This window comes from Buceros rhinoceros, unplaced genomic scaffold, assembly GCF_000710305.1.
Source record: "Buceros rhinoceros silvestris isolate BGI_N320 unplaced genomic scaffold, ASM71030v1 scaffold14538, whole genome shotgun sequence".
In the NCBI taxonomy this organism is placed as follows: domain Eukaryota; kingdom Metazoa; phylum Chordata; class Aves; order Bucerotiformes; family Bucerotidae; genus Buceros; species Buceros rhinoceros.
The window spans coordinates 31,303-45,584 of NW_010427524.1; the positions used below are offsets into that span (position 1 = coordinate 31,303).

Here is a 14,282-nt window from a genome sequence, read left to right on the forward strand (position 1 = left end):
ACAAAGATATTTCATTAAAATTACTATGGGTGGATAAAGAAAGTCTCAAGAATCTTCTCTACCTGATCTCTTCGGCGTTTATCTTTTTCGAGCAATTCTAACCTTTTCTTTTTTAAAGGTTCCTGAAAAATAAGCATGTAATTTGGTATTATTACTAAGGCATTATTCTGTCAAGATAGGTTAGTGCTCCAATTGCTGGTGTATGCCCACAAAGATTAAAAGAAAAAATTTAAAAAAAATAATAAAAAAAATCACTGTTACATAATGTTTGGGGAAAAAAGAGAAGGAGGAAAGGTTTGAAAGGTTTATTCTATCATTCTTGCTCTGGACTTAGCTTTTGCTTAGTTTGAAAATTAACAGATGATCTCATGATACCTCAAACATTTTCCTCCTTTCTTCTCCTGGATTCATTTTCTTCACTGGAGCTGGAAAGGCCTGAATAAAAGGTGAAACTGCAAATTAGATAGCATGATGCCAGAATGAGAGAAAAATTCTAATTGGGGAAAAAAAAAAATCTTAAACCTACTTAGTAAGCAAAATGGGATTTAAAATAATTAATTACTCAGAAGGTTTTAAATGAAGAGCACTGCTAGGATCTGGGGGTAAATGCTACTGTACTCATTCACCTTCTGCTAAAAGCTGTCTTGAAAGCTGAAGGCAGTAATTTTAATAATTTCTTCTGTCTTAATATTAAGGGACCCTCAAAGACTTATAAAAAGAAACAGTTTTAATGCAGAATGATAATAGCCAGAGAAGAAAAATTAAGAACCTCTTATTTTAAGAACAGATTTATGAGGTTAGCCTTAGGTTCTCTTACTTGGGTAACTCTAACCAAGGTTCTTGTTACCTATGGAAGAGGAGAATGCAGGCACTGTTGAACACCTGGTAAAGACGCTGCTACACATAATAAACCATGCTGCTGACTCCCATCATCTCAGAAAAGAAGTGGTCACTTTTCAAAGCTTTTTTTTCTGACTGTACTAGAACACAGAGAGCTTCATAATATCTTCTTTTGATGAACTAAAATCTTATCAAACAAGTAATTTAAAATCAAGTATTTCAGAAGGCAGAAACCTATAGAAACTTCAAGTCTCTGTAGTTCAATATGCCTTAAAATTGCAGCATTACTGACTGCTTTCAAGCAGCAAGTGGGTGTTTTCTCAGTCTCTACCCTGCCACTTTGAGTCTCTAATGCAAAATTGGATTGATGTTGGCTGGTGAAACCTGTTATGAAGAGCAGCAGACTAGCAGACAGTTGCACAACCAAGTCTTAAAACATAAAAAACTCATGATCTCATAAGGATGCACAAGAAGTCTGTGCATTCCTTTCTTTTTTCCCAACTGTGTATCACAAGCCAACAAGGCTTGTGTGATCAGTGAGCTTTTCCCTGAACCTCCAGTAACTTTTTGAACCTCAAGGACAATTTACATCTCTGGGATAACTTTCTGTCTACCTACCAAATTAGACAGATGGTTTCAGATCTTAGTATCACATTCCCCAAAGTGCCATGGGGAGAATGAAACAACAACAATAATGTCATTTATTCAGAAGAACATTTTAATTAGTTCTCTCGCTGAAGTGGGAGCTTCTCAGTTGCTAGTTGTTTGGCATGTGCATATAGCTCAAAACTACCTTTATCATTAAACACTGCATAGCCAGGAGATGTTTAAGGAATAAAAAGAGAGAAAAAGAGGAATTTAATATGAGTACAGAGAAGATGACTGGAATAAAGATCAAAAGTACTGTATGAAGGTATACAGAAAACTTCCTTATTAGCTCACATAATTAAGTCTGGGAAACTCCTCTTTCAGTTACGCAATTCCTCTTGCTGACAACACTTTAAAAAATGACTAAAAAAGTTTTCTATGTCTTGAAAATTTGAAATTATTTTTGAACAAGGAAGAAAGACGCAAAGATTCTTATCCAGTGTCAATGGCTTTGGTACATCTGACAGAATTCCAGTAATTCTCAAAGTGATTAAACACCAGCAAAGGAACTGAAAACATGCAAAGCACATCTAATTCAGCAGTGGAACTAAAAAAACAAACTTAAGGTAGCAGTCTCCAAAAATCATTATATTAAAACCAACTAAACAAAAAATACCAATAATGAAGCAAGCCAGGCATTTAAACTACTGCTACTTTCTCTGTAGATGCACGTGTCCACGTAAAAGACATTTTGAAAAGGAATGCATTAAGTACTTTCAAAGCATTGAAATAAGGTATGAACAAAAGAGTTCAGTTTAAGGAACTTTGATCCTTACCTGTCTAGATTTAGCTGATGGCTGCTTCTCATTAGATTTTTTAGGTACATCACAAGACTTCTTGATCACTAAAGGCACTCCGTATTTCGCAGCAGGTTTGGTAATTTTCTGAGCTGGTGCAACTGAAGTCAGTATTTGTTCTTGAGCTGGTCTTTTAGCTACAAAGAAAAAAAAACAAACCCAAAACCTCAACAAACTGTTTTACAGGCATCCAGGCTGGCCAATGCACCATATTCCCCTTTCCCAAGGTCTTGGAATAGCAAAGCTGGAGGAAAACGGGTGAACTGCTAACATTTCATTAACATGAGCTGAGAACAGAACGTGTCCAAGACAGCATATTTAAATATCACGTTTGATAAGAAACAGCAGAACACAATCCCTGAGCACTTTTCACTCTCAACACTTCAAACTGAAGAAGTGAAGCTTACTGCAGCTGCCATGTTTTCTTATCCAGTTATCAGGGACACAGGGAAAAGTTTTCTTAATGCTACGGAGAGACAGGCCTTCCTCCACTAACAACACTGGAGTGTAACTTGAAACACTGATGTCGACAGATGATAAGATCTGGAAGAGCTTCAATGGCCTTCAGGGATATTGTTTTCCCTGCACTGTTCCTGAAAATATGCCAATATTGTGGATTTGTTTCTGCATGAGCAGGGCTCTCTTAATACAGAGCCACAGAGAAACACACAACACTATCAAAAGACACCAAAGCACTTGCCACAGCCTCAAGTAATCACAAAGAAATAAAATACAGAAAGAGGAAGAAAATCTAGGGGAAAAAACCAGAAGGGTAAACTAATGAGGAAAATTAAGTAAGGTAAGACCATCTTGACAAAATGAACCATGATCTAATTTGCTACCAGTAGTAGAAATTCTGCTGCTTTGGTCTGAAGTCAGGGCTTGATCCTGGAATCTCTAAAGAAACCTCCCACATCTTCACTAGAAACAGCATTTCTCACTACCCATTCATCATAAGGGGAGAAAAAAAAAAAATCATACAAGAACAACATATAAATGATTTCCAGTATTTGCTGTCTTCACTGTCTCCTTAAGTTTTGGAAGTGTAGCATACTGCAAGACGAAAAACCACACCTAAAATATTACAGGTTCATAGTTTGTATTTGCATCATTTGTACTCTATTTACACCCAGCTTCCCAGGGAGGAGGGAAAATTGTTTCTCTCTTTTTTTTCTGAATCTTCTAGAATCAGGTATAAGAACACACTAAAACCAGTAACAAAACAAAGCTACATACACTATCTTGGCAGAGCTGAAAGCAAAAGCCATTTACACACTTACTTACCTGGTGTAGCATGTGGTCTAAACTTCTGGAAGATTTTGTGATTAAATTCTTCTGCAATAAGCTAAATAAAAAGTTGAACAGTTAGCCAACAGTATTTATTGACTGAAGCTAGGAAGAATTCTTTTTCAGAAAAAGTGTGCCATTCCCAGCAAGCATCTAACTGATAGGATTTACCGTAACTTAAATTTAAATGAATATTCAACTTTATGCGTTCAATTTAGTATCACTAACACTAGTAAGAAGCTGGATTCAGTATTTTCAAACATTTTTGGCATAATTACTCAAACAACTTTAAAAAAAGCCATTTAGTCTGACTTACGGGCAGCACATCTTCATTTATGAACTAGCTAAGAATCTAGAAGAAAGTTAATGTGAGCATCAAAATAGATTTATGCATAGTTCATTTTAGATTTATGCATAGTTGCCAAATTTCACTTCAATTTCTAAAAAAAATAGTCCTTTAAAAATTATTTCCAGTTTTTAAGTTTCTCCATCACTTTCAAAGAGAGATGACTACATATGTGGATATCTAGGCACAACATATATGGTGTGCTGCCAGACGTATCAAATTAGTGTAATAAAATGTGGAAAACGGCCTCAGTGGAGTAAAAAACTGGGAGTCTAGACAAAGAACTTTCAAACACTGACAGACCATCATCTTGAATACTATACATAGTCTTGAATCCAACAACTCAAAAACCGTGTAGTAGAAATTGAAAAGCTACAAGGAAAAACAGAAAGGATAATTCAAAGTGTTAAAAGCTTCAGCACAAAGAACAAATAATCTTGCCCTCTGCCCTCTAGAAACATGACTGGTGCAACTAGTGCTAACAGCATAGAATATTCAAAGAACAGGAATTACAATGGCTTTTTTTTTTCTCCCACAGTAGAGTTACTTGCAGACAGATGACCATACTAGACACCACCTTTCTAGAGACAGAAAATGCCAGGAATGTTACTTCACATTCTGACAAAAACTGACAACAATGTTAACCCAATAGTCACTAAACCACGAGGTTTTCAGGAATAGTTTTTATAGAACCTTGAACTCCCCAGCTTACTTTGATCTGCTTAGAGGCTACCAGTCAGTTACAATGGATGCGGAGGAGTGAAAACTGAAAAATACCAAAGACCCAAAGTGCAGAACGTAGGACTCTGCATGTGATGGCAGAGAAACTTTTTAACCTATACAGTCCGTCATCAGCAGATCCTGCAAGCAGGAAGTCATGCACGAGAACAGTCTCCTACTAATGGTACTTCAGTGATCTTGCAGCTTTTACTTGGGTGGTAAGCTGGAACAACTGAAGTGTGATGTTTCCATCATAACAAAGCTACTGACAGAAATGAAACATGACTCCTCAGTATCTTTCAGAAAGCTCTCCCCCTTTTTTTAAAAAATGATGCTATTTTAGATCCACTCTTCACTGTAGCTTAGTAACTATGAAAATTAAGAAAGAATTTTTATAAAACTGGACAACTGATTTCCTGTTATTTAAGAACAGGATTTCAGCAATCCTGCTGCAATAGTTGCAACACGTTGAAGATGTCAACTACAGATGATCTCTTAAGCTTAGACTAAGGAAAGCAGAGGAGAACAGCAGAAAAATAGGTATTACAGCTGTATCATCTCCAGCTGAATAGGAATGTACTAGTGACCAATGCATTTAGTAAAAAGTGTTTTCTGGGTGTGGGGTTTTTCTGTTGTTTTTAAGGTTAGGCAGCATTTTGTAAGTCAAACATGGTAACGATTCAGTTGGAAAAATTGTGTAAGTATTCACACTCAATTTAGGAAGAATTAGTACTATCATCTGGCAGTAGCCTATTACTAATTATACTTCGCATGACTAAAAACATTCATATCCATTCTAGCTACTGAAAATACAATCAGATCAAAGTATTACTGTTGTACAAGTTAGAACAAACTTATCTGTAAGATTTGGAAGTCTTTGCCTTTCATTAGGACTTTAATCTGAATTACTATTAGTTGAGAGTATTTCACATACAGTTGAAATTGCAATTATAATACAGCCTTCTTGTGAAATTTCTTTGATTGTGAGTTAGAATTCAGCAGAATTCTTCATACTTAAGTGAGGTCTCCTTTTGCATTCATTTCCTCCATGTCCTTTCTCTGTCTGTATTTATTTATCCCTTATCAATACTGTTATTCACTTATTAATCTTGATCTCTGTTGATCAGATTTATATAAAAGGACATGAACAGATATCAAATGATATCAACAGATTCTAAAACAGAATAGTGAGAGACTCTTCGAAGTTATACACGTGTCAAACATCCAAATATCAAGATATTTAAAGAGTAGTTTACTTTGCAGTATTTCACAGAACACACTTCCAGGCTATTCCAAATTCCAACAAAAAAAATGGATTGATGAAATCAGGATGAAGCAGCAATGTTGAAGTCACTGACAGCACCGTTTTACGAAAAAATGCATACCTAAAAAAATCAACAGCTCACTCATAATTCCTTACTATATAGAAAACCACACGATACAACGAACTTAAACACCACTTTAAATTTTTCCATTGAAAGAAGGAAACTTAAGCAATTTGAGATTTTTCTTTACAGTTCATAGAAAAAAATTTCTTTTCCTCAACTGCAAGCATCTCTATAAAAGCTCTAGGGAACACCATTACTCAAATTTCTCATATTGAATTAAAATTAGAATAAAAAAAAAGTCTTATGTTGTTTTTAGCAAAACTAAAAGTAAATCTAACTCCATACCTGTGGTGTGAGAAATTTTTCAACGCGTTTGGCTATGAAGTTTTTCTCCAATATGGAGTTTACTGATGGCCTGTTCCTAGGATTCCTTTTAAATAACTGAGACAGCAAATTACGTAGGTCATAGGAGTAATGCATAGAAACAGGAGGAAAATGTCCAGAGATTATCTTCAGTACCAAGTTCTTCATGTTACCAGCTTCAAACTACATCACACAAGAAAGAAAAGTTACTATATATTACTGTCTGTCCACATGCAAAGCTGCATATAAAGATGAAGAGGAAAACAAAAACACCACACACCTTCTCTTGCCCTCCACATACCAAAACATCGAAGCCACCAACAGTTTACACTAGCAGTTTAAAATAATCTGCTGCCAAGTATTTTGATTATAGATACATAATACAGATATTTCACACTATAGAGATAGAAAATTTGCTACAAAATAATTATTCCCCTACAGATCTAGACTGACAATGATATATAATTAAGGGAAAAATAATTGTACAATTATCTGCTTAATGTCTCCCACTTTCAACCATCACATGCCTTCTGCTCTTTTTAGCGAAGCCACTTTTCAAACGAAAGAACATAAAGCAGTTGCGCTAATTCAGTGTGAAATCCAAAGGAATACTTAGATTTCAGCTTAAGATCAGGGAACAGAGCACACCATTTCAATTCCTTTGTACAATAAAAAGATAACAGTACATATCACCCAGCTCACAGAAAACAACCTATTGCCATCTCAGAGAAGCAACAGTCTGCATTGCTGCCACAGAAGACTAAGCAATAAGAAATTACAAAAGCTTGAAATTAGATCCTTATCCTTGAATTTTTCCCCCAAATTTCATGTTATAAAGTTTATCTTTTAATAAAAATAGCTATCAAAAGAAATAAAAAACAAAATCACAAAAAACCTCTCAAAAACAAAACAAGACACACAAAAAAGTTTTTTCTGTGTTTTCTTCCCTTCCTAACTGGAAAATGAATTATAAAAGATAATTCTTCAAAACAACACACACACAAGGGGAAAAAAGGCAACTCTTTTGCCTTGGGATATTTTTTCTAAGAACTATTACTGTTCTAAACAGAAATGCATTAATCCACCTGCATAGAAACTGACAGATCAAATCAGACTTTCACTGAAAATACCAGGTTTCTGAAAGAAAAGAACAGTATTCACAGTATCATTTGTTACAACACCTAACAATTTTTTCAGCTAACACAGTTCATTAAAAATCTACATTGAAAACAAAATATACAGTGCTAAGATTTCTGGAGAGATCAGCATAAACCAAACAGATGGAAATTGGTGGTCAGTATAGGAAGAGGAGATGAAAATGTTGAAGGCAATTTTAAGCAGGCATCATGAGAACCTTTCATCAACGGCAATATGTTTGTGTAGTATCGGGAAAAATTGGTTTGAAATTGCTATTCTTTTGAAGACACAAGAAGTCTCACCGCATGCTTAAGTGTGCACATTTCATAGAGAACACATCCAAGAGCCCAGATATCACTAAAACAAAGAGGACATATCATAAGTGTTAGTTCCAGTGTCATATTGCCAAGTAACTTATATCTGTGGAGCTTGTCTTTGAAAAGGAAAAAGTTGTATGTATGTTGAATACGTACAAGCTCCCTTTTACCCTCTAAGCCACAAAACTCCAAACAAAAATAATTCAACAACCAAAAATAAGGGAAACCAGGTGAGGTACTTTCAGCTCCAAGTTTTATTTAGACCTTTTCATCTGAATCACCCCAATCATAGAAATTAAGACAAAACATGGATAAAGGCTTGTTTTCTTCAAATATATACATTTGCCTGAGGTCTTTGATTTAAAGAAGATAAAAAAAAAAAAAATCAAACAAAACTCACTACCTAATTCAGCAAATACAATTCTCACCTTACTCTCACTCATTACAGGATTACAGAATTTGGTAAGAATACCATTGGATAATAAACTCCACAGAGAAGAAATTAAGGGACAAGGAACTATAACAATTTTTATCTTTTAAGAAACCGATGCAAATTAGTATAAGGCACTGACAGCAATGGATGCAGCAGCATAGTGCAGGGTAAGACTAACTTAATAATGATAATTTTAATTACATTAGGGTCACTGTTACCAGATACAGCCTACTGCCAAGACAGAAAATGTAAGTAAAGTATCTGTATGGCTTTGTTATCCGAAGCCAGCTGAGCCACCTATCCATGCATGCACTTGGAGAATCCAGGTACTGTGTGTGTGATTTCATCCTTAACAGTTTCATATTCATACTGCATCAATTAAGGCAGTACAACTAGTGTGCAGATAGGCAAAAATGGAGCCATCATTAAGAACACATCCAGATCTGGAACTCAGAGCATTAAACTAAGTCAGCTCTGCATCACATTGCTTTGTACCGCAAATTCCTACTAGGGTTCCGCTTGTACAGTGAGACTCAGTATCTTTGAGGGCAAGAGATGATGATGAATAGCCATTAGTTCATATGAATAGACCAGCTTTAGATTTCTAAAAGAACTCACTGACTTCTTACCAAAAATCTTTAATAAAATGCTTATTAGTACCTTTTATTGTTGTAAGGTTTATTCTGACATATTTCAGGTGACAAATAGTATGGTGTTCCTATGCAAGTGCGAGCCAAGTCTACAGTACTAAGAAAAAAAAAAAAAAGAATGACTGGTAACTAGTTAACTTATATGAATTGCACAGATTGTGTTTTCCTAGATCAAAGTGGTTTGGATTAAGCCAGTGAAAACAGCATCAAAAAGGAGTTACCTGTTAAGAACTCTGGCGATTCCAAAATCTCCCAGCTGTATTGTTCCATCTTTGGTTAAAAATATATTCTTGACATAGAAATTTTAAGAAGTACGTTAATTAAAAAACTCATACAATTGCATACTTTTTGTTCTCAACATGTTTTGAGAATAATGTTTTCTACCATTCAATCAGTGTGAAGTCACTAGCAGTAGTGTTATTGACTACTACGAAACAGCACTTACTCTAGTCCTACTTCATCAAAACTGAATAAAACCCTATTGCACATTCTAAAACATAACCTTTTCTGTCCACACACATAATCACATGAGTAACACTCAAGTAGCTTCATCTGTTTGTACAAATACCATAAAAACCTCTTCCAGACAATTCTTGGGGAGAGTGGGGGAAGTGTTTACGTAAAAGGACTTATTTTCCTTAATTTGCCATCTTACACTAGGAAGACATGCATGCTATCACTTTGGAAATAAATTCAGTTACAAAATAGTTACCTACATACCTGTGATTTTATGTCCCGGTGCAAGATTTTTCTATCATGTATGTGTTTTAGCGCTAAACAGATTTGTACAAACCAATCCAGAATCTATGCATAAAACAAAACGCAACATCGGCATAATTATTTATTTGAAAGCTTCCCCAGTTCGATAACTGAAGATGTTATCAAGTCAATTTTATAATCATAATTCAAGATTTTACCCTCTTCCCACAAACTTGTCTTCATTTGTATGATACAATAATTAAAAACTTAACAGTACTTTCACTATAATTCAAACTTTAAAAATGCAAGATGCATGTTACCCAAAGTAGATATTAAGCCTGAGATTATGAGTTTCACTATATACTAAAAGTCCAACAAAGCGTTCAATATGAATTGGCTAAAATGTTTAAGACATGGAACTTGCATCTTAAAGATTGTACTTTTGCTGTAACCAGTACAAGTCTTGCAGTCAATCAACCAAGAGTCCTAGAAAACCATACTGATGTTTATGGAAACGCTTATTGTACCATACAGTAATCTTATGTATTCTATCTTAAAAAGAAAAATAGTACAAAGCAGATTGCAGTGAGAAAAGCAACAAGACAACATAAAACTAGAAGATTATAAAAAAGTCAACAAAACATCTTTTTTTTGTAAATTTATAAAAATCACAATGCAAAAAGTGACTAATGGCAAGAACTTTTCCATGTGAATAGCGGTTTGGCATTCCCAACTTAGAATGTCAAAATTACAGTATAATGCAAGGTGTAATTTTCACTTTTCCACTTCAAGTTCTTCTTGTACAAGTGAGCCCAGATTAGAAAAATGGAAAGTTTCACAAATTATATCCAAAAGGTTTCATGATTATTCTATTCTAAATACATCAATAGATCTAATATGCTACTATGCCTTCACAACCACAGGTAAATTAAGATCCAGCAGGATGCAGCCCCAAAAGTATAGAAACAATTTATAAACAAGAAAACATATGTCAGTTCTAACCAAAAAATAGAATCCTATATAAACCATTTTCACTTAATCAAATCTGTTCATAAAAATCCTCTTATTTATTCCAAATTCTCCCACAGTACAGATGACTTTATAACCAGTATCATGGAACAAGAAAATCTGCTGGTATACTTGCAATACAATACAAAATATTGGAATATTCTTTAAATGGAAAAATAACCTTTTGAATTATGTCAATTTCACATTGCTATATTTCATATTATTATACTTACAAAGTATCTTATTTCATACTTTCGATAAACGAAACTCAGTATTATAAATCAAAAATCCTGTGCCGTTGTATTTGAAAAAAAGTTCAAAGGTTTAAAAATTTTCATGCTGTTCTTCAGTATTTTTAATTTCTCAGATTTGGTTTACATTGCAAGAGATCCAACTTTTTTTTCAAGCATCTGACACGTACAGACAAACCCTAATCAACATATCCAGGATTTCCAGATTTCTTTTTTTTTTTTAAGATACTGCTATGACTGATGGCAGTAAGAATCACACTTTGAGAACCTCCTTTTATATTAAGCAAACATATCTACCAAACCAAAATATTTAAACACTCATGGAAAAGTATCATGGAATAAAACACTATAGTAGCAGTTTGCTGTTACCTGATCTTCAGAGAATAAGACCCCTTTCTGAGCATTAATTTTTTTAAACAGGTCTCCTCCTTCACAATAATCCATCACTATGTAGAGACAGCCATTTTCTGTAAAATAAACCACAAACTATTTCAAAAAGAACAAGGAGACCCGTCTTTTAACATTACTTTCCAAGTATCTTCACTGCAGTCACAGAAAAAGCAAAAAGAAAAAACAACTTTTTCAAAGGCAGCTACAGATATCATTTAGTCCTTTTTTCTAACTACAAGCAAAAATACTTTTATTGAGTTTCACAACATAAGTTTCCCGTTTCTGGTAACATCAGACTAATTTTAGAGAAAAAAATGACATTTGCTGAACCAACGCCCCAAAATGGGGTTCAACCCCACACTGAAATTAAAGGTGTCACTTCATGAATCCAATATAAAACCATTCTTCAAAACATCCTTTCAAACATCCTACAGATCCCCTACCCTAAAAGTAAAAGATCTTAAGTTCTAATTTAGGTAGTTGTCTCTATTCGCTTACTTCTTTCCTGGAGTTTTACCTGGACAAGGTATTACTCACACTAAGTACAAGAACGTGACAATCGCCAGCTCTCATAGCAGACATACAGCTCACTTTGGAGACTGAAGAACAGTAATAAAACTTCAAGCAGACAATGACAGATGGAAACAATTATTTTCTCATTTTTTAATGAAATCTGGAGAAACTTTCCAAAATCCTTTGCAAGTTTCCTCTAAGAGGTATGAACACATATAACACATTTCATACAAAGTTAGTTTTGTTTCTCAGAGCTATCTTTTCCAGTTACTGGTGAAGAAAGAGATTAGGCAGAAGCAAATTGCAAGTTACCAAAACCACAAGAACGACACTACTCACATATGTGGCATGACTTTGAGAAGAGCTGGATAAGTGCATAATCAATCACGTGCTGCTCAAAGTAAAAAACTCTATTTTATGAAAGAGTTAGTCACAGAACTGAAAAAACTCTAATCTGCATAAACAATTAAAACATCTAAGTCACTTAAATTTCACTCCCACAGAATACTTACGAAATCTGTCTTTCAAAACATCAAAACCAAGATTTTTCTTTTGTGCTTACAACTGCTTGTATCTTGGTTAAGCTTTATAATTGGCATTATTTTAAAAGAGGATCCTCTGAGTCTGGATTTCATGCAGACCTGTTGCTGAAATTATTCTTTTTTATAAACCAAATCAAATGTTTGAAGTCTTTGTGCTTTAGCAATAAAGATACAGCATGAAGTCTTGTGAACTACAGATTCTACCTTGTAAGAAGAAAAACAGAAACAAGAAATCTTAAAGAACAGGCCTCTATTACAGAGAAGACAGAAGCATGGATTTATAAGCCAGAAGACTACAGCTGTGCGATATGACTATGGCACAAAATTCTAATTTAATGAATAGAAAAAAATAAGTCCCCAATCAAAAGAAATACTAAAGTCAGCAGAAAGGAAGGAAAGGAGAAAAGAACAGTGTCCCTAAACAGTATCTCAATTTTTTTGTAGTATTTTAACCTGCATATAGATATATTTCTATATAGGTTCTCGGAATCTTTTATCTGTTCTGCTAATTTCTCGAGACATTCACAGTGAAAACAACATGGAATTATGTTTCTCCTTCCTTCGTAGCTCAATGAAGCAAACAGTCCCATTTATTTTTCCAGGTCTGAAAGCAATGAGATGATTGCAATTACTGAAGACTGCAGTCTAAGACAACAGACTTCAGGTTAAAATTGCTCTTGCTACGTTATCAATAACCAAATTTAGATCATACTTGTATCTAACATACAAAAGCATTTGGGTTGTTAAGGTAGAACAAACGTTCAAGGAGACTTACACTCTGGAGGAAAAAGGAGAAAAATAACCCTTTCATTAAAACATCAACCAAAACTGATGCATGTAAAACAGAGACATGAAAATTTCTGTTTAATTGTTGACTTTTAAAAACATAACCAAAAATAACTGAAGTAATAAAAGTATGAAAGAGACTAATTAAAGAGAGAAAACCCACTATTTTTTAAACTAAATGTAATAACTAGTCCACAGATAGTCACTTCATCATTACTTCAGGTTCTACTGTATTAATTAATCTTACCTTCAAATGACTCCCTATACAGGACAATATTCGGATGTTTCATGTTAGCCAATACAGCAACTTCTCTCCTTGATTCTTCTCTCTCCTTATTTGACATCTTCAGAAGGAAAATAATAGTTTTTGAGAACATAAATGAAAAAAGAATGGATCGATAATTAATAACAACCACTCACCTCAGAGATGTTTATTTCCTTAATAACATACTGTTGGCCATTTTCTTTAGCTTTGACAAGAATTGCTTTCCCAAAGGATCCTTTTCCAATCTTTCGCACTTTAATATATTTATCCATAGCTGCTGTCTTAAGGCATCCTTATTCAAGTACTAGGCAAAAAAACCCACAAAACAGATTTAGTTAGCCATACTTGGTCATCTAGCCTGCCAGGTCACGTTACACTTTTTTCATTCAAAATGTCAACTCATCTGCCTCTTCAGGTGCATCACAGGTTTTGTGGCTTTTCTGAAAATCACCTACTCTTGGTGTCAATTTTATTTTGGAACAGTTGGCTCACTTGGCATAGAAAAAGCGCTGCATTGCTAAAATCAGTTTAATCCTTCATCTTGACAGACAGTGTAAAAACACAATACCATGTGTTTTATCTTTAAATAAAGCAAGCAGTCAGTGATATAACTTCCAATTCAGCTAGTATGCAAATATCATATAGAGCTATAACACCTGACCAACAATCGAAAGAACTTTATTTGGAAGAACTACGATGGCAGGAGGAAAAAAATTCCTACACATTTCAGAAGTTAGTCACTACAGTGAAGCCAAAAATGGACTGAATTCAAGAGATCCCCATCAAGTTTAGAATCATTACTCAGTATAGAAAGATGTGACCTTAATTCAGACTGAAAACTTACAGAGAATTCATTTTTCCCTGGTGCATATAAAATAAATTCATTATAAAATGGTGCAAATCAGTATTTTTAATGTACCACCTGACCACTTAGACTACCTTTTCAGATGAAAGGGATTAGT

At 34.4% G+C, this 14,282-nt stretch overlaps 1 protein-coding gene across 1 annotated transcript in view; it reads right to left on the reverse strand.

Annotated features, from left to right (window-relative positions):
• Positions 1 to 13,592, reverse strand: part of NEK1 (NIMA-related kinase 1) — a 42,408-nt gene extending 28,816 nt beyond the window's left edge. Inside the window, exons 1-12 of the mRNA XM_010141939.1 lie at positions 13,476 to 13,592; positions 13,303 to 13,399; positions 11,194 to 11,291; positions 9,587 to 9,670; positions 9,088 to 9,155; positions 8,877 to 8,963; positions 7,769 to 7,823; positions 6,312 to 6,512; positions 3,570 to 3,630; positions 2,265 to 2,422; positions 376 to 435; positions 63 to 122 (exon numbers count right to left, since the gene is read on the reverse strand). Of these exons, the coding sequence (XP_010140241.1) occupies positions 63 to 122; positions 376 to 435; positions 2,265 to 2,422; positions 3,570 to 3,630; positions 6,312 to 6,512; positions 7,769 to 7,823; positions 8,877 to 8,963; positions 9,088 to 9,155; positions 9,587 to 9,670; positions 11,194 to 11,291; positions 13,303 to 13,399; positions 13,476 to 13,592 (1,146 nt within the window). The remainder of the gene's footprint in view (positions 1 to 62; positions 123 to 375; positions 436 to 2,264; positions 2,423 to 3,569; positions 3,631 to 6,311; positions 6,513 to 7,768; positions 7,824 to 8,876; positions 8,964 to 9,087; positions 9,156 to 9,586; positions 9,671 to 11,193; positions 11,292 to 13,302; positions 13,400 to 13,475) is intronic.
• Between the last annotated feature and the right edge of the window lie 690 nt (positions 13,593 to 14,282).